Source organism: Salvelinus sp. IW2-2015, linkage group LG4q.2 (genome assembly GCF_002910315.2).
Source record: "Salvelinus sp. IW2-2015 linkage group LG4q.2, ASM291031v2, whole genome shotgun sequence".
NCBI lineage: Eukaryota > Metazoa > Chordata > Actinopteri > Salmoniformes > Salmonidae > Salvelinus > Salvelinus sp. IW2-2015.
This window is the reverse complement of record NC_036843.1, coordinates 14,972,614-15,000,350: the sequence shown is the minus strand read 5'-3', so window position 1 is coordinate 15,000,350 and position 27,737 is coordinate 14,972,614. Positions and strand designations below refer to the sequence as shown.

Below are 27,737 nucleotides of genomic sequence, written 5' to 3'. Positions count from 1 at the left end.
CGTGCTAGTCAGAACTAGGAAACTCTGAAACTTCCGACTTTGTAGGTTGAGTGCAGCATGTGTAAAACTACACAGCCTGGTCTCATACACTAGAGGTTACATAGTAAATGTAAATCCAGGACACTCAAATTAATACCATATGTTACATTTGATATGGTTACATAAGACAGACGGAAAAGGAAAGAAGGGTGGTTGGTTGTTTGATTTGGTTGGATGGGTGTATGACATGAACATCTAGCAACCCAAACGCTGTGTGTTTGAATCTCATCACGGACAACTTTAGCATTTTAGCTAATTAGCAACTTTGCAACTTCTTACTACTTTTTAGCTATGTCAGCATGTTAGCTTAGCATGCAACTACTTAGCATGTTAGCTAACCCTTCTCCTTCCCCTAACATTAACCCGTTAACCTAACTCCTAACCTTAACCCCAACCCCTAGCCTAGCTAACGTTAGCCAGCTAGCTTTTGTAAGCCTTAGCCACCTAGCTAATGTTAGCCACAACAAATTAGAATTCATAACATATCATAAATTTAGCAAATTGATAACATATTGTACATTTAGCAAATTCATGACATATCATGTGAATTGTAATTAGTAACATATCATACGAAATGGATGATGGTCATCCACAAATGAATACATAGGCTACCATACGAAAGGTAACATATTATACTAAATGGATTGTCACGAATTTACATACAGAATAATACGAAATGCTCTGAGACCAGGTTGAACTACAACCTATTAGCAAGTCGGACATTTCCGAGTTTCCTAATTCCGACTAGCACGTGAACATGGCAATAGCCCGCCTCTGATCAGCAACGTCATATTATGTACAGTGGACGCTCCTCCCCCTGTAGATTTTTTTTTTCACTCAACCTCTCATTTGACTCAGAGGCAGTCACACACCAACTTGCGCACAGACCGTGGAAAAATAGGGGCAGAAGATGGCTGACTTTACCCGGCATCGCGAGCCCTCAACAGCATCATCAACATCACCCGGGCTGTTCCCAAGCTTGACATTCGCCGTTGGGCAACTTTAAATCAGCCCCGCATTATCCAGCCATCCACCACCGCAAATATTGACAGAACTATTATAAACAATGGCAGAGATGGAAAAAGAGGGCAGACCCCCCGAAAATAAAAGAAGCAGAAAACCGGCTCACCCCGTGAAAAGGGAAATCAACGAAGAAATGAAGGTAAGTGATCGATATTGGACCACTTGCCTAGGATTACGTATGGAAACAGAACGCTCATTAAAGCGCGTGATTTTCTGTGGATGCGTAAAGCGCGCATCCTCTTTCAAAATTTAGAGAAGATTGGAGATTGGATTCATTGAACTGCAATTTGTTGGATGAATAGCCAACAAATTCAATTGTCATATTCATTTTTGTCAATGATTTAAACCCACTCATAACCTAGTCCCATGTCCACCGCATTTTGAATACAAATCGATAGGGTCGATTTTCTTGCCATGCGTTAAACCTTATAGCCTATAGGCTACTACCGTCTTTGTTGTTCCACATACCAGTAGGCTACATGTACTTTTTGTCAATGAATGGGGAAACATATTATCGATAATTAGGACCCCATTTATTGTCATTTGTGGAGTTTTCTTTAGATGATTCCATTGGAGTAAGCTAAATGGAAAATCCAGTGCATCAGTCAAGGCGTCAACAGTGCCACTATTACTATTACTACCTCTGCTCCCACTGAAACAACACTGACCGTAGGCGACGCAATTAAAATAAAAACGCGTGGGTAGACTATTTAGATATATGAAAGGAAATAAACTTAATTCAAATTCTTAACGTAAGCCAAACGATGTGTATGGTCCTGCTGTGGACGACCCGAAACGTGTACTCCAGATGTGTCTACATGTCCCGGATAAGAGCCCATTGTTTATCGTGCGTTATGCTGTTCTGTATAAGCGTAACGGCGTACCCGATGGTACAACCATGCATGTCATGTATTCATCTAAATACTTTGCAGAGAGAAATAGATTTTCCAGCTGTGTTGGAATAAATTGTGGAGAAAAGAGGGTATGACATGCAGGGAACCTAACGATATCGTTGCTTTGTCTCGGGGTTTCATCATATGTTCACTGTTTGTACACATTATATGCCTGGGTTGAGAAAAATAATTCCCAATACAGAATAATTACCCGAGTAAAGTCAGATATGGTCCTGTTATTAGAGCTTGGTTTTTATTTTGATGTATTCATTCAGAGGAATTATGAACAAATATAGTCAGGAAAGCCTAACACCGTGTGCATCATGTCTCTTCTCGTCCAAGAGGTGTGTGTACTGGCCTTGGGTTTCAAAGAAACATTTTTTTTCTCTTGAGGAATGCTAAATATTTGCATTTTTACGTTTTATTAATCATTGCATTGGGACCCATAAAGGGGACAGATATTGCCCCTTCGGGACATTGGTCTCGTGTGTGCTACATTCGGCCCTAATGCATGGCATTTATTTATTGGTTTATTTGCATTTGTTAAAAATGAGTGGCATATCTGTAGGCAGTTGCATGTGCAAAATAAAGATAAACAGCAGTTATTTAAAATTGAAAGAACACAGGCTATACTATGGACAAAAAAGCATTTGAATTGGGAATTATTTTGACTAGCACATAATGGTATTCTGTGTATGTAATTTTGTTTCGTTGTCTCCATCAATCAAATTATGTGTCAGACAGACAGACAAAAGTTTTCTGCACTGTTGGGAAAATGACTCAATCGTTATTTTCATTCTCTGAAGCTGCCAAATCTTCTGCTCCATCTCCTTGTTAATGAGCTTAGTTTAAAATGTGGAAGGTTACACATCTATAATTATCACCATATGTAGAGCATCCTGGATGTCTCCTGTACAACCAATATGATTCATCTTCAACATTGAAGAACACAGCTTTAGATCTGTTGGCAGCCAGACACAGCAAAAGTCAGAGGTGCTGCTACAGTTGAAGTCGGAAGTTTACATACACCTTAGCCAAATACATTTAAACTCAGTTTTTCACAATTCCTGACATTTAATCCGAGTAAAGATTCCCTGTCTTAGGTCAGTTAGGATCACCACTTTATTTTAAGAATGTGAAATAATAGTAGAGATTTATTTCAGCTTTCATTTCTTTCATCACATTCCAGGTGAGTCAGAAATTTACATACACTCAATTAGTATTTGGTTGCATTGCCTTTAAATTGTATAACTTGGGTCAAACATTTCAGGTAGCCTTCCACAAGCTTCCCATAATAAGTTGGGTGAATTTTGGACCATTCCTCCTGACAGAGATGGTGTAACGGAGTCAGGTGTTTAGGCCTCCTTGCTCACACATGCTTTTTCAGTTCTGCCCACAAATTTTCTATAGGATTGAGGTCAGGGCTTTGTGATGGCCACTCCAATACCTTGACTTTGTTGTCTTTAAGCTATTTTGCCACAACTTTGGAAGTATGCTTGGAGTCATTGCCATTTGGAAGACCCATTTGCGACCAAGCTTTAACTTCCTGACTGATGTCTTGAGATGTTGCTTCAATATATCCACATAATTTTCCTTCCTCATGATGATCTATTTTGTGAAGTGCACCTGTCCCTCCTGCAGCAAAGCATCACCACAACATGATGCTGCCACCCCCGTGCTTCACGGTTGGGATGGTGTTCTTTGGCTTGCAAGCCTCCCCCTTTTTCCTCCAAACATAACGATGGTCATTTCAGCCAAACATATATATATTTTTTCATCAGACCAGAGGACATTTCTCCAAAAAGTACAATCTTTGTCTCCATGTGCAGTTGCAAACTGTAGTCTGGATTTTTTCTGGCAGTTTTGGACCGGTGGCTTCTTCCTTGCTGAGCGGCCTTTCAGGTTATGTTGATATAGGACTCGTTTTACTGTGGATATAGATACTTTTGTACCGGTTTCCTCCAGCATCTTCACATGGTCCTTTGCTCTTTTTCTGGGATTGATTTGCCCTTTTCGCACCAAAGTAGGTTCATCTCTAAGAAAGTAGGTTAATCTGTAGGAGACAGAACGCGTTTCCTTCCTGAGCGGTATGACGGCTGCGTGGTTCCATGGTGTTTATACTTGCTTACTATTGTTTGTACAGATGAACGTGGTACCTTCAGGCGTTTGGAAATTGCTCCCGAGGATGAACCAGACTTGTGGAGGTCTACAATTTTTTTTCTGAGGTCTTGGCTGATTTCTTTTGATTTTCCCATGATGTCAAGCAAAGAGGCACTGAGTTTGGAGGTATGCCTTGAAATACATTCACAGGTAAACCTCTAATTGACTTAAATGAAGCTTCTAAAGCCATGACATCATTTTCTGGAATTTTCCAAGCTGTTTAAAGGCACAGTCAACGTAAACTTTTGACCCACTGAAATTGTGATACAGTGCATTTTAAGTGAAATAATCTGTCTGCAAACAATTGTTGGAAAAATGACTTGTGGCATGCACAAAGTAGATGTCCTAACCGACTTGCCAAAATTATAGTTTGTTAACAAGAAATTTGTGAAGCGGTTGAAAAACGAGTTTTAATGACTCCATCCTAAGTGTATGTAAACTTCCGACTTCAACTGTATACACCCAGGCATACAGGTGCTTTCTTCTACATTAAACACAATGTATATCTTTCAATGACTTCTGTGAGTTCAAGTTCTATGTCAGCCTATCCAGATAAGTGATTATGAAGGAGGCCGGTAATAGTATTAGAGACTAGTAGCGTTCATAAACAGGTTGTAGCCATAGAATGTGCTGTAGTGTCAACAAACTGTTCTAAAACAAGACTCATATGGGCACACAATTACAATTGACTTTATTTGTCTGAGATGCAGTAATTTCCCCCTAGAAAAACAAGGTTCAAACTCTGCACCTGGTACTAAATCAAATCTGTCCCTGAATGTGTTCATGGATTTGATGAACACTGATTTATTATGTAGGTATGCCATTTATGTCAGTATGACAAAATTGTTACTTCTTGAACAAAGACCAATAAGCCTAGCGGATACAGATGACCAAGTAGCCCTAGTTTAATGTTCAGATTAAGATACAGTATTTATCTCAAAAATCACTATCTTCAACATTCTCTGCCAAACATGCTACAGTATAACGCTCTCCCTAAACCAGAGACTGAAGGCCTGTTTGCTACTTTAAACCGTTTGATACTTTTATTTATTTATTTTCTCCCTTCTCTCTTGTCTGTTCGAAAAAGCAGTCAAAAACCCACCACACAATGTGCCCTTGTGAGAGATCATACCTCAGAAAAACCAAACAGTCTGACAGTGTTTCCTTCATCTTGTGCCGCTTTAATGTGCACCATGGTAAAATAAGCCACAGTAAGTAATCGAGGAGAGGGGGGCTGTACTTGGTGGGATAGAGGATAGTGGAGCAGGGGAGAAAGGAATGTATACAGCAATAGGCTGCCTAAGCTGTAAAAACTGAAACCTGAGCGTCTGCACAGGATCAGATGTCAAGGAAGGTAGAGGAAATGGAAGCGGAGCAGTGGGATAGAGAGGAGAGCGTGAACAAGGGAATGGAAAGTGTGGGCCAGGAGAGTCTGAAGGAGGGCCCACTCAAGGAAACTTGGCATGCGGATTAGGGAATTTTATCATGGTGTACTGTGACCTACTCTGGTTTCTGCACACAAGGTATCGGATTCCCACTGCTCACCCTTACCAGCAGCACCTCTTGCTAACTGAAGGAAATAAGGGAACTACTGCTTTTGATTTAATCTATCAAAATAATATAATTATTCTAAACTGCTAAAGTTTAGACTGTTCCAGGGTTGAACAGTGGCAGCAAGTTGGTGTTTTGCAGAGCTGATATTAGGTTTGAATGGTGGTATTTTGTATCAATAGAGTTTGCTCATACATTGGTCACTTTTGATCTCTGTTGATGATTCGTTGAATCGGGTGTAAAAGTCTTGGGCTGAAACAAAAGCCTACACACACTGTGGGTCTATCAATTATAAATTGGTTAGCCATAGAGGAGATTGAGTCCAGTCCAGAGAGTTTGCACATCTGCAGTGGACAGTTGACACTCTGCTCCCAGACTGCACCATAGCACTGCCTCCCACCTCACCCTGAGTCAAGCCTGTGTGCTGCTTTCATGACCTGCCATACAGATTAGGTTCCACTCTCTTTACCACTCCCTCTTTCTGGAAGTGGCAGGGTGACAGAGGGAACAGGGAGCAAAGACGAGGGCAAACGTTCTTGAAGATAGAGAGAGACAGATGACTGTTGCTGGCTTCACACCTTTTCGTTTTGTTTTAGTAATGTGATGCAGTCACATCTGAGTCAAGCAAGCACTTACTGACTGAGTCAATGCTCTTCTGTAACATGTCAAAACCCCAGCAGTTGTTGAATGAAGCAGTGCGGCAGAATCCACCCTAGACAATAGTTGTGACTCTAAACGTTGTATAAATTATGTATACAGTACATGAACAGCAGTGTAACAGGTAGCCTAGTATTGTTTCAGTCTGTTCTTGGTTTAAGATAGAAGTATATCAGTGTTTGTGTTTCTTAAAGATTGCCTTTTCTGTTTCTGAATTGTACTTGTATCTCATGCAGTTTTTGATTCAGAGCTGATGTTATAACTAATGTTGATTATGCTTTCATGTAATGAAATGACTTCCCCGATACAATGGTATTGACAGGGCAGCCCGTAATTGACAATTAAATGATTGATTGAGTACTATTTGATTGACAGTTCAATGCCAGAATGTAATGAAATGACTAATGTCTCATCAGGTTCGGGCTGAGCGGGCCCGCCCATGGGCAGGCAAGGCGGGTGATCTCCATGGCAACCCACCCTACTCCATGGTGAGCCCCTTTGTCCGTGCGAGACAATAGTGCTACTCTGAGCCATATATAGAGAGATTTCAGCCAAACATCTGTATTTAATCCATTTACATAACATCACATAATTCTATGGCAGCCATGTTAATGTTTCCTTTACTGCCTAACATTCACTAATAGCATATAATCTTGTGAATTTTAAACACAGATAGCTAATTGAACTGTTAGAATTACAACATGAACATACAGTAGCACCTCTAAAGATGACCAAACTCTCTCTACATACGATTCTGCTGCTACTGAGATTTTCAGGTTTACTGAATGATAGGCTGATAGTTTTTTCTCATTAGAAGAACATTATTGTGCTCCTTACATGTGAGGAGGTGAGGTGGGGTTGGTTGGATGTTACTGCTTGTGTAGATTTGCAGTGGAAGTCCAGTAAAAATACATCTGTGGTAGTTCTCGTGGTTTGATGGGTTGGGAATTCTGTATAAGACAATGTGGAATTTTTGTAATGTGATCAGTATAGACTATTTGTGCTTTTGGAAATCAACTGTAAGAAGCTATGAAAGAGAACTTAGATTATGTGCTGGTAAAAACATAATTAATTGAGGCCTTGATCAAACCAGTCTGGGATAAGTCAACTGTCAAGTTGTCCTGATACGTGTGCACATATCTCTGGTAAGGGTTCTGCCACTAGTGAATATTTGCTGCTGTGAACATATTATACATTATTGCATTATGGTTCAGGAAATGGGGCAGACCCATTTAAAAAAAAAAAACATGCAGCTTGGTTTCATATAGCAAACATATAATACTGCATTTCCTTTATTGTGTGTTTTGGGGGGGAAAGCCATTTTCATATAATCATATGCTACCAAACCCTTTTATCCCTTATTGCCCCCCTCATAACACTGTGACGTAATAGTGAAACAGGGTTCATGCTTGTTAATCCTAATGGCCAATATGGTGTCTCTTGTCTTGCAGAGTTTTGCAGAGAACACTATGAACGAGCTGCTGGGCTGGTACGGCTATGACAAGGTAGACCTGAGAGACCAGGACAACATCGACATACGGAACTACCCAGATGGAGAGGTACAACACATCTCTGTCCTGAAAGGTGAGCATAACCATGGAGATCAATATTTTATTATCTGGACATTGCAGTTGTTTCTTTGAAGAGGCAAAAAAATGAAAGTTTCACAAGTGGTAATACAAGTGATGTTGTGATGAAAAGGCTGAGGAAGATACTGCTGCAACTTCCCACTGGTTAAAGATATATTTTCAAGGTCTAGTTTTGATTTACATTTGGTTGAGTTGTCAACTAACGTGAATTCAATGTGAAATGTCATTGGATTTAGGTGAAAGTTGGGTGAAAAAAAAATACAAAATTCCCTTACGCAGATTACTTTTTCCAAATCCAAGCTTTCCACGTTGATTCAATGTCATCACATAGTTTTGGGGGGGTTGAAATGACATGGAAACAACATTGATTCAACCAGTTTGTTCCAGTGGGTTGGCAGTAGTTCACCAGGATTGATGAGGCAATTCAGTCAGGCTATCCAGATTAAAACCTGTTCTAGATGTTTCATCCAGTCATTATGGTGTAGTTGTTTTCAGCAGGAAACTGCACTTGGCTTTTCTATTGATGATTAGACAGGTGTTTCTGGAATCTCTACATGGTGACTCCTGATTGTAATGCTGGATAAAATTTGAGAGATTCACGTCAGTAATTGTCACGATCGTCTTCGGGTGAAAGAGAGGACCAAGGCGCAGCGTGATATAAATACATCATGTATTTATTTAAGAAAGACGAATAACACTAAAACAAACTAAACAACAAACCGAGAAGCTATACAAACAAATAAGTGCAGACACTGGCAACTTACACATAGACAATTACCCACAACCTACCTAATGACTATGGCTGCCTAAATATGGCTCCCAATCAGAGACAACGATAGACAGCTGTCTCTAATTGAGAACCAATCTAGGCAACCATCAACTTACATAAACACCTACACTGAACACAACCCCATGAACTCTACAAACACCCCCTAGACAATACAAACACCCTATACCAGACAAAAACACACAAACATCCCCCATGTCACACCCTGACCTAACTAAAATAATAAAGAAAAACAAAGATAACTAAGGGCAGGGCGTGACAGTAATTGAACAAACATAGTGCCTTATCCAATCAAAGCTGCTAACCTGGTTTCCAGCGTAACAAAAAGGATACCCATCTTGCGTTAAAAGCATATTTGTTTGGATTCATGTACACACCAAAACAATGTTTATAGTTTGAAACAAACTATTCTGCAGATCTTCCAGAGCTGTACTGCTGCAGTGAACAATGATGTCCTTTTCCATTGCTTTACATACAATAAGTCAAGAAAGACCAACGCACTGACTTTTGTCTCCCCCAGAAAACTCTTTGCCAAAAATCCCAGGAGGATCGGGGGAGAACAGCGATGTCTCCCATAACCAAGTCAATAGCTCCCACTCTACATCAACATCGAGGAACGGAGTGACAGAGTCCTCCACCACCCCATCCACCTCCACACCAAGCACCAGGGAGCATGGGAACATGCCGATCATAGTCCCACTGATCCCACCCTCCATGATCAAGCCACCAGCAGGTAAAACACCTCTCACACGCACACCTAAAAATAAGACATGTGTTTAAGCTTGCACTTTAAGGACCAATTGAATGTGTCCAACAATCTGGTACAAAATATACAAAACGGTGTTATACAAATTTAACAAATCACTTCCATTTCCGTGCTCAAATCCATGGTCAGTTTTACAATCACTTGATGAGGGCCCACATTCCATAAAGACTTGCACAAACAAACCTGCTTCCCCTCCAGCTGTTTAAGTGTCAGTATCACCCAGTCAACTCTCAGTGGAAATGTACATGGCCTGCTGGCCAGACAGAGGGCTTCATTGAACCACAAGTGTGCCGTGAGACTCCAGAGGCTCATCAGCCTGCATAGGGAGAGGAGAGTGACTTGGCATCACTCTAGAGGAGTACCCACAGCTTCGCACAACCTCGCAATGCACAGCGGGAAAAACAGATGGTATAGTCCCTTTCTAACAGCTCAACACCCGACTTGTACCCCTTTTGAATTATTCATATGCCCTGCTAGAGCAACAGAGGGTCCTTTGAGGTGCAGGTACACTGGATGATGGAGGTATTTAATATGGGCGCTGCATAATTACAGTACCAGGCTCTCTCCCAGCAGACGTGAGCTGTTTGAGAGAACGCATAACGAGAGATGAGAAAAAGGCCAGAAAAATCTGAATGCAAACAAACCACCTCAAGTGACCTTTTTGTATGAAATAATGAGATACTTCCAAATGAACACTTCAACTTGTGTGTTGATGCCGTACATTTTATTTAAATACTGCAAGGTTGCCATGGGACTTTTTAACATAAATGATCTTCCCCAGGAATATTTGCTTGAAAGAAAGAAATCGATCTTTTTCACTGGAAAAGATTAACCATGCATAAAGGAGCATATAATATGCATGCTGTGGCCATGGTGCTAACTTTGGGCCTCCTGGGAGCTATTCCCCTTAATTGATAATTAGTCTTTACTTTGAAAAGGATTTGCACTATAGATCCATTAAGCTTAACAAGAGGGAAAAAGCCTTTCCAGTACCCACCACGGTGTGATAAAAGGGTGAGCGAAGGTGAAACACTAATGGCCACATTGTTTTTCACCTTTGCACACACATAGTCATAATGTGGTAATTGTAAGTTATTGGAAGTCTCACAGGAAGAACTCTCTCCACATAGTACTACACTAAGCGGCTAAAAACCAATGGCAATTACCCAGCAGCCGTTGTTAAGATGACAGACCCATTTGATGTCATGGAGGGTTGAATAGTGTTTAGTTTCCATTTTCTAATGAATTTCCAATGAAGCCCTCTGCAATTTAATTAGGTAAACTTCAGCTAAAACATTTTCGTAAAATCGGCAAACCAATTTCTGTCCACAGACATTCCTTCGGGTATCTCTGTCTGGTTAGAATGTCTCGTACTGCCTTCATGACTGCAGCAAAAAAAACTTGGAGTAGGAAGCACTGTCCTATTTTGCCTGGAAGGGGAATACGGTCAGGATGCATTGTTGGTGGGATCATTCACATGATGAGATTTGACAGGTGACTGTCAGATTGTTGGGGAAGGGGGGAGGAGGCGGAGTTGATGTGGTAGGGGCCAACGGTTGGACTATCATTATGCTTTGTCCCAGTTCCAGCAAATTTGTCTGGGGTGTTCCAGATCATGTGTTTGTGGTCCCCCAGACGAGGATGTGTCTAACGTCCAGATCATGTGTTTGTGCGCCCCAGATGAGGATGTGTCTAATGTCCAGATCATGGTGTTGTGGTCCCCCAGATGAGGATGTGTCTAATGTCCAGATCATGTGTTTGTGGTCCCCAGATGAGGATGTGTCTAATGTCCAGATCATGTGTTTGTGGTCCCCCAGATGAGGATGTGTCTAATGTCCAGATCATGTGTTTGTGGTCCCAGACGAGGATGTGTCTAACCGTCCAGATCATGTGTTTGTGGTCCCCCAGATGAGGATGTGTCTAATGTCCAGATCATGTGTTTGTGGTCCCCCAGATGAGGATGTGGTCTAATGTCCAGATCATGTGTTTGTGGTCCCCCAGATGAGGATGTGTCTAATGTCCAGATCATGTGTTTGTGGTCCCCCAGATGAGGATGTGTCTAACGTCCAGATCATGTGTGTGTGGTCCCCCGGACGAGGATGTGTCTAACGTCAAGATCATGTGTTTGTGGTTCCCCGGACGAGGATGTGTCTAACGTCCAGATCATGTGTTTGTGGTTCCCCAAACGAGGATGTGTCTAACGTCCATATCATGTGTTTGTGGTCCCCCAGACGAGGATGTGTCTAACGTCCAGATCATGTGCGCATGGTGTCAGAAGGTTGGCGTCAAACGCTACTCCCTCAACATGGGCACTGAGCTAAAGAGCTTCTGCAGTGAGAAGTGCTTTGCCGCCTGCCGCAGAGCATACTTCAAGAGAAACAAGGTAAGCTCCTTCTCAACACTCCTGCCTTATTACTTAACCAATTATGAAAGTGCACACAAGACCATGTGATAAATACATGTGTACTTACATACATCACTTCCTCCCTACATCCACTCTTCCTGATATCTCAGATTAAGACGCTGTAAGACACTTGTCAAACCTTAGGAATTGTAGTGACCAACTTTCAGCTTTGTACAGTATTTCCACTAGTTGGCTGGGTAAGGTGCCCACAAGTTTAGGTTCTTTGGATATTTCACTCCTGAGTTTTGACCTTTCGCTTCTGAGTACCCATTGTAATAGATTAACATGAAACCAATATCCAGCCTTGGCCTGTGGTTTCATCATTGGATATCCAGAAACACAGTTTCAGTAATTTAAACCCTCATGGCCTATGCAGATCAGTTTACTTTCAAACATGCATTGGTTCCAATGCAGACAGTCATTAAGTTAAATAGTGTTTGTCCTGATTCCTGAAGTTAAACATTCTGCTTTCTTTCTTATACCTACCTAAGCTTGGATATTTAAGGAATTACAGGGTAAGTATGATATGTCTTTATTCTTTTCCCTTGTTTGTCTAAAGGACATGTCTCACCCAAGCATAATCACTTAGCATAGCTCTGTATGCTACTAGCTGTTGAAATGGAAGTACACATATGTATGTTCATTTTTTCAAGATACGCGAACCCATTTTTTCCCGGTTCAAACTATCTATTTTCACAGCATGAGTTGCCTTGTGCCTGCTGTGCTTCTTCACACGTTTGCTAAGCATTGCTAGTCTTAAAGTGATAGTTCACTCTAAAATCTAAGTTCCTTACTCACTATAATTGCTTTATGGATGTATATATAAACAAAAGCACAACAGAAGAGATATTGTATTTCAGTGAGTAAGGAACAAAGTGAAGTGTTATCCAGGGACAATAATTCCCACATTAGGAAAACAGACATGGCTAGAGCACAGAAAGTCCTTGTCTGCTGAGGAGGTGCAGATTCTATATTATTTCTCACACTCTCACATGCAGGCCATTTGTGTAAGTGATATCCACATGTTTCTTTTTTCATGCACCCACAAGGTTGGCCACAACAACAAACCCTCCAGTTTTTCCAACAACAAAAAATTGCATGGCTGAAAATGTGTCTTGTGTCTGTGTGTGTCTGAAAGGGGAGCTAGGACATAGCGAGTAGGATGGCAAAGGGGTGGGCAGTGGAGACGCATTGAGTTTCGCTAAATATCTACAGATGCCTCGTCCGCGTAACCCAATCTCCTCTTATGGCGAGAGGGTGGGGGGGATTCAGTTTCTACCATTGCCACTGCACAACACCATCCATCCAGTGCACCAGGAATAATACCAACATTTAGACATATGATAGGGTGGCTTGGGGTAGAAGAGTTTTGATCCAGTTTTGAGTTCAGCTAATGACTAGTCTGGTTTATTTCACATAGACGTTCAAGAAATACAAAATAATAAAACTGATGTTGTGAAAAATGTTTTACACACACACACACACACACACACACACACACACACACACACACACTCTCACATCATGTAAAAGCACTAGAGAGGGAGGGTAAAGTCCAAGTGAAGAGACCCTAGCTTGTATTTTACATCTCATTTCCGCTGCAATACGCCTCTTTTTTTCATGGCTCAGGAATCTTTCCTTACACCTCTAGAGACCTGTAAAATTCCATCTCTGTCTTTGTCTCTGAGGTCCCTCCAGGCAAGTGCTTCTTTACGTAACCCCAGTAATGTCACATCACCTCAAACAGACACAAATTTTTATACACAGGCTGTCGGTTGCCTGCACTGCTCTGACACACTCTGCAATTTACTTTACCATCTGGATCCAGTATCAAGGAAGACACACGGAATAAGATGTGTATGTGTGTGTGTTTGATGAAGTGTGTTACCTGTCCTCATTGTGATTCAGTCCTGGCTAGGGAACCTATAGGTCCCCATATCGCAGCAGGAGAGCCTAGTGAGGGAGGTGATTATTTCATAGCTGACAGCGATTAATACAAAAAAAGGGAAAGGGGGAAACTTAGAGAGTAGTTTGAGGGAAGAAACCAGAGCTTGAACTTGCACTACACAGACATGGTCATATCATGCTCTCTCTTCCTCTCAAAGTCTAACTATCCCCGCTAGATAGCTTCGGGCTTAGATTTTGTATTTCTTTTTTAGGTAAAGGTTGATGATCATTAGAAATCACAACAAAGAGGCCTGGTTGGACCAATCAGCGCACCTACCGACAGAATAAATGTTAGTCAGATAAATAAACACTGACTTTGTAGATCGTTGTAATATGACATGAAGATCACTTTTACAACAGCAGTACATAAGTTACTTGACAAGCTTAAACAAGCTTGTTATCTCACAACCAAACATGAACAAAAAGAGAATGTTCAAGGAACATTTCCTATTAGCTGGTTAATCTAATGAGAGGACAGAAGGAGGAGGTTGGCCCAAAGATGTGTGTTGTCCCAGGTGGGTGGAAAGTTGTGAAGTTGTGCTAGATGCGTTTGAGAATGTGTGAGTGTGTATGTGTGTGTATTTGTGCGATGGGACGTCTCCATGATTGTTTGTTTCTTGTTGTTGTGGGTATGTGTGTGTGTGTATATATGTGAGGGTATACCTTTTGGGAAACACACCTCTTGACAGGTGAAAAGCACACACACTTGTGCAGGCACTGATGCGCAGATGGAGGCTTGCACAGTGACAGCTGGTGTGCCACTGCCTCTGGGCATCTTAGTCACCAATGGGCACAGATACTGGTGGTGTGGAACTGTGATGCCATGTTTACACCGGACACTTTAGCCAGACTGCAACTGTATTTAGTTGTCATAGTGTTTCCAACAATAAGACATCACATATTTTCTGTGATAAAAAGGGTTACTGGATTTTCCAGGGGAATAAGCTGTGGTAATATTTGCGTAAATAACATTTCTAATAGCCAAGGAGTAGTTTGAGGAAGAGTAACTTTTGAAACAGCTTTCCTTCCAAAAAGTGGAGAGTGAGTCATCGTCACCCATAATCACTGCAACAGCAACTGATGATTAGAAATGATGGCCAATGATTATATGATTTTTTGAAAGGAAAGTTGTTTGCAGCTTGACTTCTCTGGATGGACAAATGTTTTACCCATGGCGGGTAGGCACTTTCATAGCCAATGTCTGGGTTTATCACCAGGTAGTCGGTTTTCCTTCGTACTCTCAGTCTCGTCATACAACACAGTTGTGCCTGATTCCCAGTAAAGGACGTGGTGTCCCCATTGTATGACTGTACTTTCACCCGACACTATGTCTGGTGCTGGTTGAACTCGCTCTCCATCGCTCTCTCTCTCCCTCTCTCTGTTTGTGTATGTGTGTGTGTGCCCCTCATGCCTCGTTCACTGTGCCAGCACCTCATTAGCACTATATGTAAATGAATTGGCACAGGACCAGAGGGTCACAGCACAAAATGGAGACTGGGTAATGACACAATGGCGTGTGTGTGTGTGTAGGGGGGGGGGGGGTACATTCAAATTATTATCAATGTGTATCTACACGGTGTCTGGTGCCGAAGTAGTGCTGGTGGATTTTAAATCCCTTATCCTGTTTCCTTTAACCTTGATTTTTGTGACATTGTTAAATAATTGTTTCTCCATGGAAGTCTTTAAATCTGATTAATGTAGCATTTTAACCAGCCTCCCTGGTTAAATGAGATTAGAATTCCCCTCTTTCACAGTTCATAATGATAAGGCCAATATAACATCTCTTCAGCTGTCAATGTAAACATTTAACCATAGTTACACACACACACACACACACACACACACACACACTTTTCCACATGGCTTTCATTTATGATAATGAGAACTTGCTTATGATTCCGCAACCCAAAGCATGCTCACCCTTTCACCTTTGTCGGTGTCTTTCCATTCATACGTTTGATGTTGTTTTCCTTTCTTTTCTGTCCACCTGTTTATTTTGTCAGTTCATAAAAAGAGGCCGTTATTTCTCCCCTCAGGCGAGAGACGAAGACGGCCATGGTGAGAAATTACCCCAGCACAGCTATTCTAAGGATACGCCCAGGCTTGTCTTCAAAACAAACAGCGATGTGCTTGTAAGGACTAAAACATTTAACTTAAGATAGTTTAAGTTTTTGATGGCTAACTGTAGAAATGTAATGGCATATTTTGATATTCATGACTGTTTGATGTGTTGAATAATGTAAAGATGTTTGTTTTTAGAGAATGTGCTGTTAGTCAATTATTTTAAAGCATTTTTTTAAATTATTGATTTAATGTGAATAACATACTTTTTTTCATTCAAATTGTTTTATTTTCTCATTTACATTCTGCACTGTGTTAGATTCAGATGTTATGTTCACTCCATAGAAAATTTTTGGAAATTTTCTGCTAATTTGATCATTACCATTTTGGGCTTGGTGACATCAATACATTTCAATCCAGTAACTGAATTGGACATACGATTCGCATGTAAATATTAGCTCTACAATAATGGCCATTTTATATTTGAATTGTATCTGGTTCAATTCATTAATTTAAGTGATTTGTGATGGAATAGACTCATGCTTTTTTTGCAGGCTTCATAAACTCATCATGATCAAAATTGTTCCCCCATCAGAAACTGGTCCCCATATAATACTGTCCAGAATAATACTGTCCTCCCCATCAGATATTGTTCCTCCAATGCGTACTATCACACACAGTATCATACTCTGTTCCCTTGCTGATCAGTTTGCTTAGTGTTTAACCAGACGGTTAGCGAGATGGATGGATTTTCAAAACTAAATTCATTAGACAAATGAGAAATCAGTATTACAAGTACTTTAAACAATGTCATGTCAAAGTGGTTACAACATAATAATGATCTATTAATTACTCTTTAATTAATCATACCATATTATTATGAATTGTAAATTCCAGTTCAAGAGCACTAGAAACAAGACTGTGAAATCGTGTAACAGGTCCTTGAAAGATAATCAAGGAATAAATGGCCCCATGATGTCTGTGTGTACTTGGTAGGTAGCTAGGTAAATACCTACAGCAATGCAAATGGTTAAACGGAGCCGGAGCGACCGCTATTACGATGGCCACGGTTGAAATAAATGACCATAATTATATTCAACTGCAAACATCTGTGTGCGGGAGAGGGAGAGACTAGAGAGAGAGAGAAATAACTCCATTAGGGTAATGCACAGTGAAATTTCACTCATGGTGCAGAAACTCGTTAAGTGCTCTCCATCTGTCTTCTTTTTTAGCCCAGGAAAATTTCAACACTTATAATTTAAAATATCCGGGCTTACAATCATTGAACCCAACTCTCAGAGCACTTTCCAGCCTTTTTTTTTGCTATGGCTCATTGCGTTCCACGGGATCGAATAGACAGTTTTAAAAAGAAGACTACAGATATCAACGCTCGCTGAAAGGTGACTATGGATCACTCACCTGTAACAGTACCAACACAGTACATGAAACACTAACCCTGTAATGCTGGCTACTATAACAGATCATTGCAGAAATGGTCTGATTGTCATGTCTACATCATGACAGCCTCTCCCACAGTGGCCGTTTGACTGACATCTGCTGATGGAGGAGATCTCTGTTTAACATTAAAATTCCATTATGGACAAGATTGTTATTGACTGATTTGTCCATCGCTTTGACATACGTGACCTGTCAATTGACAGACAGGGGGAAGAGATGGAAAAGAGAGATTAAAGGGGAGTGAATGAATCAGGGCGGCCTATCAACAGAGATCTGAGTAGATACTTCAGTAGGTCTTAAACTACTAGAGTGACAAATGAAGAACAAATCAATGAAACAGGCCAGGGTTCAGAGGAGGATGACACACGAGTGCCACGTTACTGTGAAAGCCAAATGATGGGGGTTCCCAAAGCTGATGTTGATTTTGGGAAGATTTCATGACCATTCCAAATCTGAAGTTGTCATGGCGTGTGTGTGTGTCTGCGTGCTTGTGTGCGTGTTCTAATCAACATGTGACTCAAGTGCAGCAGGCATATATGTGAATCTCTGAAAGATTGAATGCGTAGGATCATAGTCGTCTTCCAGTAGCATCCCACAACGTATTAGCATTCAGCAAAGGGGATTAGGGTGTGTGTGATAGATGGACGTCGTTGAGGGGTCTGACAGCTGATTAATGCCTTAATTATCTCGAGTGAGTCGCTGCCACGTCCCTCTGAGCTGGCAGAGTGAGTGGCTGCCAGGTCCCTCTGAGCTGGCAGAGTGAGTGGCTGCCAGGTCCCTCTGAGCTGGCAGAGTGAGTGGCTGCCACGTCCCTCTGAGCTGGCAGAGTGAGTGGCTGCCACGTCCCTCTGAGCTGGCAGAGTGAGTCGCTGCCACGTCCCTCTGAGCTGGCAGAGTGAGTCGCTGCCACGTCCCTCTGAGCTGGCAGANAGAGTGAGTCGCTGCCACGTCCCTCTGAGCTGGCAGAGTGAGTCGCTGCCACGTCCCTCTGAGCTGGCAGAGTGAGTCGCTGCCACGTCCCTCTGTGCTGGCAGAGTGAGTGGCTGCCACGTCCCTCTGAGCTGGCAGAGTGAGTCGCTGCCACGTCCCTCTGAGCTGGCAGAGTGAGTTGTGTGCCCCATCTCCCTGGCCCATCCATTGCCTTCCACTCACTAGGGTCACGTTCATTATTTCAGGTACTCTAATGAGAACGGCCACGTGACGATTGGACGTTCAGTGTTTTTGAGCATTTTGGAAATGTTTGTAGCCAATAGAAAATATCCTGAATTCCCACAGAGTATTGAAAAGTTGTGCTAGGTTGCTCCCCTGCCCTGCCCAATGTGTGTAATGGCCCCGCGGTAGGGTTGGATGATCCCATTCCATTTTAATGCTGTCAATTCCACTTTAATGCTGTAAATTATATTTTAATGCTGTCAGTTCATGAATCAAAGAGGCTTTTTTATGTAATGAAAATATCCCAAACACTCATACTAAAGTTGCACATCCGTAGTGAATAGCGACGCATTATAGCACCCTCCTAGGTGGTGCTCAGCAGCCAACTGAACATGTAGAACTCCGCCCAGCTGTCAGTCTCTCTTCTGTGCCCCCTACTGGCAGCTTGTTCACTGTCTCAGTCTGTCCATCTCACCCACCCACCACAATCACGTACCCCCACTCATGATCATACCTTGGGGAAAGCCTTTTACTTGAGGCTGTTATGTGCTGTGCCTGTGGCCACTGTCACACGTGGCTCAGTGGCTAAATGTGTATCTGAATGGTTCCTCCTTATGGAGGAGGTTTAAGAGGTGACAACCCCATGGCAAGTGTAAATGGGAATTACATGTCTGGAGAAAGTGTTGTCCTTTTAAAAGCTTTATGTACACCCATCCAGATTTGCACTCACTTAAGCCAGTCTAAAGCTGGATTTTCCTCAGATTGTATTTATCAAGGTGTTACCATGTGTAGGACAGTATTTGCACCGCAAGGGTCATAGCAGTATGAAGTTGCTATGAAAATCTCTGTCTCACTCACACACACTCGATCATATTTTGGGTAGAGTATGCAGCGTTATGCAGTGGAAGAAAAATACAGATGGGTTTGCACAAAAATACAGATGGGTTTGCACAAAAATACAGATGGGTTTGCACAAAGATACAGATGGGTTTTCCTAACGAGGATACAAACATGCACAGGTGCAGTGCAGATGGACTTTTATTTACTTGGTGTAACGAAACAGAATTTGACCAAGTAATTTCATTATGATCCAAAACTGAACTCTGCGTATCCATTCCCCCCCACCTAACGAGCAAAAAATTTAATTGGCCCCCCCCAATAAAAGCAAAAATAAAAAAAAAAAAAAAAAAGCAAATCTACACATTTTGCCATAGGGTGGAGGCAAATGTTTGCCATTTTTAATATGATAACTGATGATCAATGCCCCCCCCCCCCAATTTTGTATTGAATTTTAAGTGTACAAAAGGGGGCATGAGCCCACTGGCCACCACTGGCCACCAGTTGCCCATCCCTGTTATAGAGTAACAACATGGCAAAAGGGCAAACACCTTTCTACTATTGAGCTCCACCCCCCTTTTGCCCTCAGAACAGCCTCAATTAGTCGGGGCTGGACTCTACAGTACAAGGTGTCGAAAGTGTTCCACAGGGATGCTGGCCCATGTTGACTCCAATGCGTCCCACAGTTGTGTCAATTTGGCGGAATGTCAATTGGGTGGTGGTCCATTCTTGATACAGTACACACAGGAAACTGTTGAGCATGAAAACCCAGCAGCGTTGCATTTCTTGACACACTCAAACTGGTGCGCCTGGAGAAATTACCATACCCCGTTCAAAGGCACTTAAATCTTTTGTCCTGCCCATTCACCATCTGAATGGCACAAATATGCAATGCATGTCTCAATTGTCTCAAGGCTTAAAAATTCCTTCGTTAACCTTTCTCCGTCCCATCATCTACACTGATTGAAGTGGATTTAACAGGTGACATCAATAACAGATCATAGCTTTCACCTAGAGTCACCTGGTCAGTCTGTCATGGAAAGAGCAGGTGTTCCTAATGTTTTGTACACTCAGTGTATAATGTTTCTGACTTTTGAACTGCTTATGTGTGGTGTCTGTAGTGCATTGTACCTGATGATGTCTTTGGTCTTGTGTTTTTGTTTTTTTGTGTTACAGGTGTGTGACTGGTGCAAACACATCCGCCACACCAAGGAGTACCTGGACTTTGGTGCCGGTGAACGGAGGCTGCAGTTCTGCAGTGCCAAATGCCTGAACCAGTACAAGATGGACATCTTCTACAAAGAGACTCAGGCAGCGCTGCCAGGGGGCCTGTGTAACCCAGGACACGGCCCTGTGGAGGGCAAGTCAGAGAGCAGCACTGGGTTGCAGCTTTTAACCCCCGATTCCTGGGGCACACCTTTGGGTGACTTACGTCGCAAAGCCCCTTCTCCTGGGGCAAACCCCTCTGTGCCAGGCTCCTCCAGCTCCACCGCTGCCTCTCCCTCTGAGACAGGCACTGTCTGCTCCCCTTCCTCCAAAAACCCCACTCCCAGACCCCACGAGACCCCCACCTTACCCCCTCCCCCACACCCCTCTCTGCACCCTCCCATGGGAGTCCCCTCGGGCAGCCCCCCCATGGTGATGACGCCCCGGGGGCCTGTGCCCCTGCCCTTCTTCATGGAGCATCAGATGATGCAGCAGATGCGCCCGTCGTTCCTCCGCCCACCTCCCCACCGCCCAGACCCCAACAGCCCTCTGTCCAACCCAATGATCCCTGGCATCGGACCACCACCACCCCCGCCGAGAACCCTGGGTCCACCATCCAGCCCTATGCACAGGACACAGTTCTCACCCCACCACCATCCCTCCAACAACCCCAACCTGGTAGGGAACCCCCCAGGGATGATGCCACCCCATCCAGGCCTACACATACCCGGTTTTCCCTTCCACTCCAACATGATGCCAAACGGGCCCATGCATATGCCGCACATGATGAACTTCAGTATACCTTCCCTCGCCCCCCTGGTGCCCCCACCAACCCTGCTGGTCCCTTACCCTGTCATCGTGCCCCTGCCGGTGCCCATCCCTATACCCATACCCTTCCCCTTCAACCCCAAGACCTCCAAGGACAACCCCAGCAACAACAACGACCCCATTCCAAGTGCGTCGGGGGAGAACACTGATCCGATGGAGCCCAAGCCTTTCTACCCTGGTTCCTCCAGAGGGGAACTGAAGTTGGGGAACTCCAGTTGTGGGGTGCACTCCTTGGGCTTTCCTGGCTACACTCTGGACCGCTTTGGCTCTGAGAGAAGTAGGATTGACGTGGTGGACCTGACCATGAAGACTGAGAGTCCGGAGAGTGCCACCACCCTGGGACTCTCGCTCTCTGGTGGCCCCGCAGCCTCTCTCCCCGAGGGAGTGATCGACCTGACTCTGGGCCAGCGGTCGCGGCTGCAGCAAGTCATCCAGCGGGTGGTGCCCAGTGTCCAGGTGAAGGTGGAACCGGAAGGGGACTCATCCAGCCCCCCACCCTCTGGACCATCCTCTCTTGATGTCTCTGGGAAGGGGGACAGCAGCCTAGAGGACATGAGCCAGGAGGTCAGGGAGGCCATTAGTGTCTCTCTGAAGCCAAACTCCCTATCTTGTTGCCAGGCCACATCACCATCCCCCCAGCCAAACCAAAACTCCTACCCCACCCAGCTCACAAACCACCCTGGCACCCCACAGACCCAGCTCTGCAACCTCGCTGCCCCCTTTAATGTCATAGTAAACGGCAGCAGTCAATCCACAGACAGTCCCGGCAGGAGCACGCTACCCACACCTCAGTCTGACCCTGGTCGGAGAGGAGGAGGTGGCGAACCGGCCAACTGCGAGCTGGAGCGGGATGCCCTGAAGGAGAACAGCTGCACAGTGGCGGAGTGGGAACCAGGTAAGAGAGGCCCGAGTGACGAGGCAGCACAGGGGGGGACTGATGAAGGCAAGCTAGAAGCTTTCAGCGACCTTATGGATCTGGACGATGATGACGACCACGCCTATGCACTGCTGCTGCCCAAGGCTGGCTGTGTCATCCAGCCCCTGCCAAAGCCCAGCGACAAGACGGCCATCGTGTCATGCAGCATCAGCGCTCCCCTGGCAGCAGGGGCAGGGAGCCCCGAGCTGGAGCCGCCGCTAAAGAGGAGGTGCCTGCGAATACGCAATCAGAACAAATGAGGCAGAAAAGGTTGGTCTCATGGCGCCCTCTACTGAGGACCCAAGGAGGTCCCCCTCCCATCATCTCTGCCCTGTACCTGTCCCTAAAGGTGGTGTGGAAATATCACAAAAATATCAGACAGTCTGACAGTTTTTCAAAAAGGCCTTCAAAACATGAAGATGTCCGATTTAAATCTGTGTAGGGTATTTTTTGTTTGTGCTGCTTTGCAGCATATTTTGATGCATACCATTGCACTGTTTGATCATAGTGTTTAAATATACAGAGACTTTTCTTCATCAAACATATAATTACCTTTTTTGTCAGCATAGATCTATTGCAATGTTTCCCTCACCACTGCCCTTGTTGTAGCTTTTGACCTGATCTGAGAGAGGGTGCTGACAGAAATGTACAACCATGAAGGAAGATATACTATTGATGTCAGGGTTGATAACACGCTAATGTTACTTTAGTCAAGCATGCCGCAGTAAATCTATTGGATCTGAGCGAGAGAGATGTCTGGTAGAAAAATAGACCTGTAGAATGGGGATTCCCTTTGTCTGATCTAACATGTCTAATTCTGGATCCTCTTTCTCCTTTCATATTTCAGCTCAGACAGATGGCAGTAACTCCCCTACAGAATGAGGTATGCTGTTGAAGCTCTTGACAACACTAGCCTTCCACTATCCGCCCGTCGCTCCTCCACTCCATGAACGTCTCTCCCAGCCAACTAGCACTCAAAATTCTAGCCTTGTCACCCTAATCTTAACAACTCGGCACAGGCCGACCACAATAACCCCTGGACCAGTGGAAGTGGGACTTGGAGGCATTCACCTTTAACCCAGACCAGACGTGTTATTTTCTCTTGAGACACATTCCTTTAGCCCACACTGCCCCTCTCTCCCTTCCTTCCAAAGCAAATGCTCTGTCAGATCTCTGCTATCCGACCGGAGAAGCCACAATGCTAACCCAATAGGATTAACAGCAGTTTTATGTTCGCTGGAAGAGTCCTAAGGTAGCATTTTTAGCCAGTCTGTTCCACAGTGAAAGGGGGAGTTTTCTTGTGGCAAGAAATTCAGGCTAAAGTCATCCCCACCCACTTTTGCATGATCACAACCAGCACAAAATGCTAACCTCCAACCCCCATCCCACCATTGAGGGTGACAGGACATTTGTTTTGAACTGGAAACCAAAAAGAGACATCTCATAATGGAAGGTAACAATCAGAGGGAGACATTTTCTGAGCCTCACAGGTTGAGGAATAATAACAAGAAAAAAGAGGAGCGGTTAAATCCTTGTGTTCTGACTGTAGCACACTCTATTCCTGGAGATACCAGGGGCCCCTTTGCGTCACAGAACCTTTCTCTTGTGGAGCAGTGGGGATATCTCCACAATAAAAGGAGACCTTGGCACTATTGAACTGCTCATCTTCAGTGGGTTTCATGGTCATAAAAGACAAGATTTTTCAAGTTTATCCTCATTCACTGATTTGTGGACAACAGGGTAGAGACCTCACCAGCAAACGATGGTGGGTAACTGTGGACAATGTGCAATCTCTGCCAACGTGGAGGCTATTTTGCTTCTCTGCAAGCCCCTGGTCAGACAAAATCAGATGTGTAATTCTAATTGTAATCATCACGGCTGTATTTACATTTTTAACACCGCAATGATATTGATGATAATGATATATCTACAGCCACATCTCTGATGTGTACAGTAAGGTTATGGTAAGGATGTGACTTTCATCATGGAAGCAAAAATATGACTGCTGCTTATCACACCACAAAGGGATTGCGTGAATCGAGAGTTGAGACCACAGCCATTAGCATTGTTTCGTCACTAGTGCTCAGGGTCGTAATGTTGCACTAGGATTTATCATTGACAAGGGAAGCTGGCTCTCTTAAATCAAATTTGCTTGTCAGTCATAGATAATTCTCTGGAAACACTGGTCCAAACGTACTGTAGAACTATTTGTAAAGTCAAACTACTGAAACAAATTAGTCAATTCTTTAATGAGTGAAAGATTTTGTCATATTTACATTATGATATGGGGAATCATCTCACTTCCCTGTCCTTCACCCTGTTCAAAATGTTGTCATTTGCAAGTGTTAATCTGTCTGCATTATAACATTTTGGCAGTGTATATTTTGCTTCATTCTAGTTTATATTGCCGGTAGACACAAACAGACCCCCCACACACACTAGTTGGTGCTCGGTGATCTGAAAGGACTGAGAGTCTATTGAGGGACATAATGACGAACCTTATGTATTATTACCCAAAATGAGTTGCACTTACAGTACATGTTGCCAAATTGGTGGGTAGTGTACCACATGAGGGTGTCAAAAAGGCTCTAAGTTTGTCAGTTGCACAGAAAAATTAGAAAGCATCATGTTGCTTGTCAGGTTCAGATAAAAGTATGTCTTTTGGTACAAAGATTTCTCCCTATAGACTTCTGTCAACATAAAATTTGCTCTTTCGATTTTCATGCTCCATCTGTCCAGCCAAAATCTCCAGCTTCTTGCCAACTTCTTTTTCCATCTCTCCCATTTCCCTTTGGGTCTGAACCCTCTTTCTCTTCCTCTGAACGCAGATGGGAGGTGTAATTCCACACACCAGCCAGAGCTATGGGTTGCATGTTTTATTACAAAAATGGGAGAGTTACACACATAAACATACACACACATGCATGCATTTGCAGACACGCGCACACGCACAGCAACGACTCACCACCCTCCATGATGTACTCTCTCACACACGCACATGCACACACACTAACTAAAATGATGTTTAGAGATTCATTCTCTCTCCTTCCATGTATTGTTCCAACTGCTCTATCTTGACTTCCTCCCCGATGACAGTAGTGTTTGCCAGTGTCTGTGTATGCCAAGCAGGTGGAACCAGAGACCAATGTTCAGATTAGAGACTGTTGACTCAAAGTAAGCACTGCAACACAATCTGCCGCATGATAGTCAGGCATTTAGGCTTCGCCTGTCCCGTGCCAAGACTACGATTCTGTGTCACAGTAATTATTTTCTTGAATTTCCAGTCTTAAAAATAAATATATATACTGTACCAGTCAAAAGTTTGGACACACCTACTCATTCAAGGGTTTTTCTTTATTTTTACTATTTTCTACATTGTAGAATAATAGTGAAGATATCAAAACTATGAAGTAACACATATGGAATCATTTGGTAACCAAAAACCCAAAAAGTGTTAAACAAATCAAAATATATTTTATATTTGAGATTCTTCAAAAGTAGCCGCCCTTCGCCTCGATGACAGCTTTGCACACTCTTGGTATTCTCTCAACCAGNCCCCCCCTCCTTTGCATGATCACAAGCAGTACAAAATGCTAACATCCAACCCCCATCCCACCATTGACAGTAACAGGACTTTTGTTTTTAACTGGTAACCAAAAAGAGACATCTCATGATGGAAGGTAACAATAAGAAGGAGACATTTTCTGAGCCTCATGGGTTCAGGAATAAGAAGGAAAAAGAGGAGCGGTGAAATCCTTGTGTTCTGACTGTAGCACTCCATCCCTGAAGATATCAGGGCCCCCCTGCCACCACAGAGCCTTTCTCTAGTAGATAGAGCAATGGGGATATCTCCACAATAAAAGGAGACCTTGGCACTATTGATCTGCTCCTCTTCAGTGAGTTTCATGGTCATAAAAGACAAGGATTTTCAAGTATATCCTCACTCACTGATTTGTGGACAACAGGGTAGCGATCTCACCAGCAAAGGATGGTGGGCAACTTTGGACTATGTGCAATCTCTGCCATCGTGGAGGCCATTTTGCATCTCTGCAAGCCCCTGGTCAGACCGAATCAGATGTGTAATTCTAATTCTTATCATAATTTATATATTTACATTTTTCACATCCTAATGCTATTGATGATAATGATGTACTGTATCTTCAGCCACATCTCTGATGTGTACAGTAAGGTTATGGTAATGGAGTGACTTCCATCATGGAAGCAAAAACAGGACTGCTGCTCATCACACCGCTAAGGGATTGTGTCAATCAGGAGTTGAGACGACACCCATTAGCATTGTTTCATCACTAGTGTTCAGGGTCGTAATGCTGCACTAGGATTTACCATTGACAAGTGATGCCGACTCTCTCTTACAATCACATTTGCTTGTCATTCTTGGATAATTGTCTGGAAACAATGGTCCAAACTATTTGTCAAGCCAAACTACTGAAATAAATTTAACAATTCTTTAATCAGTCACGCATGTTGTCATAGATAATCATATTTACATTCTATTTTTTTAAACAGTTATTTAATATTTTATTTAACTAGGCAAGTCAGTTAAGAACAAATTCTTATTTACAATGACGGCCTACCCCGGCAAAACCTGGACGACGTTGGGCCAATTGTGCGCCCTATGGGACTCCCAATCACGGCCGGATGTGATGCAGCCTGGACTTTTATTACGATATGAGGAATCATCTCACTTCCCTGTCCTTCATCCTGTTCTACATTTTGTCATTTTCCAGTGTTAATCTGTCTGGATTATAACATTTTGTCAGTGTTTATTTTGCTTCATCAGAGTTTATACTGCCAGTAGACACTAACATTTTTGCCATCTATTTATTTACTATGTTTTGGTGTCATTACGTTTGCTATGGCTTCATAGAGGAATTGTTTGCTCAATTATCTTGTATATCTAGTATGTCTTCAAATCTTTTGGTGCAAAGATTAAACGATTTCTCCCCCATAGACTTCTTTCAACATCAAATTAGCTTTTTCGATTTTCATGTGCAATTTTTCCTGCCAAAATCTCCACCTTCTTGCCAACTTCTTTTTCCATCTCTCCATTTCCCTTTGAGTCTGAATCTTTTTTCTCTTCCACTGAACACCAATGGGAAATGTCATGTCAAACACCCTCCAGAGCTATGGGTTGCATGTTTTGTTACAAAAATGGGAGAGTTACACACAAACACGTGTGCATTTACACACACACAGAGGTGTCAGGTCTATGATGTACTCTCTCTTTCACACGCACATACACTAACTAAAATGAAGTTTAGATATTCATTCTCTCCATCCATGTATTGTTCTAACTCCTCTCTCTTGACTCCCTTCCTGATGACAGTAGTGTTTGCCCATGTTCATATTGGAGTCTGTTGACTCTGAATATATGCACTGCAACACAATCTGACACGTGTTGATAGTCAGCCATTTAGGCTTTGCCTGTCCCGTGCCAAGACT

General features: G+C 43.1%; 1 protein-coding gene across 5 annotated transcripts; it reads left to right on the top strand.

Moving 5' to 3' along the window:
• Window positions 1–883: 883 nt before the first annotated feature.
• On the top strand, window positions 884–25,822 carry LOC111963393 (sine oculis-binding protein homolog A). Of its 5 annotated transcripts, none has more exons than XM_023986809.2 (9): window positions 884–1,201; window positions 6,740–6,811; window positions 7,775–7,907; window positions 9,220–9,432; window positions 11,697–11,848; window positions 12,361–12,384; window positions 15,853–15,948; window positions 20,501–22,253; window positions 23,122–25,822. In XM_023986809.2, the coding sequence occupies exons 1-9, from the start codon at window positions 1,106–1,108 to the stop codon at window positions 23,154–23,156; spliced, it is 2,574 nt and encodes an 857-aa protein (XP_023842577.1). In that variant the 5' UTR covers window positions 884–1,105; the 3' UTR covers window positions 23,157–25,822. The 5 variants fall into 5 exon arrangements, with proteins under 5 accessions (XP_023842577.1, XP_023842575.1, XP_070299501.1 ...); XM_023986807.2 differs by having other exon boundaries at window positions 20,501–22,544; XM_070443400.1 differs by lacking the exon at window positions 6,740–6,811 and having other exon boundaries at window positions 20,501–22,544.
• The last annotated feature ends 1,915 nt before the right edge of the window (window positions 25,823–27,737 follow it).

Coding starts and splice junctions, on each gene's coding strand:
- LOC111963393 (XM_023986807.2), top strand. CDS start 1,106: ATGGCAGAGATGGAAAAAGAGGGCAGACCCCCCGAAAATAAAAGAAGC. Junction 12,385..15,852: donor GATATTTAAGGAATTACAGG/GTAAGTATGATA, acceptor TTCTCCCCTCAG/GCGAGAGACGAAGACGGCCA. Junction 15,949..20,500: donor AAACAAACAGCGATGTGCTT/GTAAGGACTAAA, acceptor TTTGTGTTACAG/GTGTGTGACTGGTGCAAACA.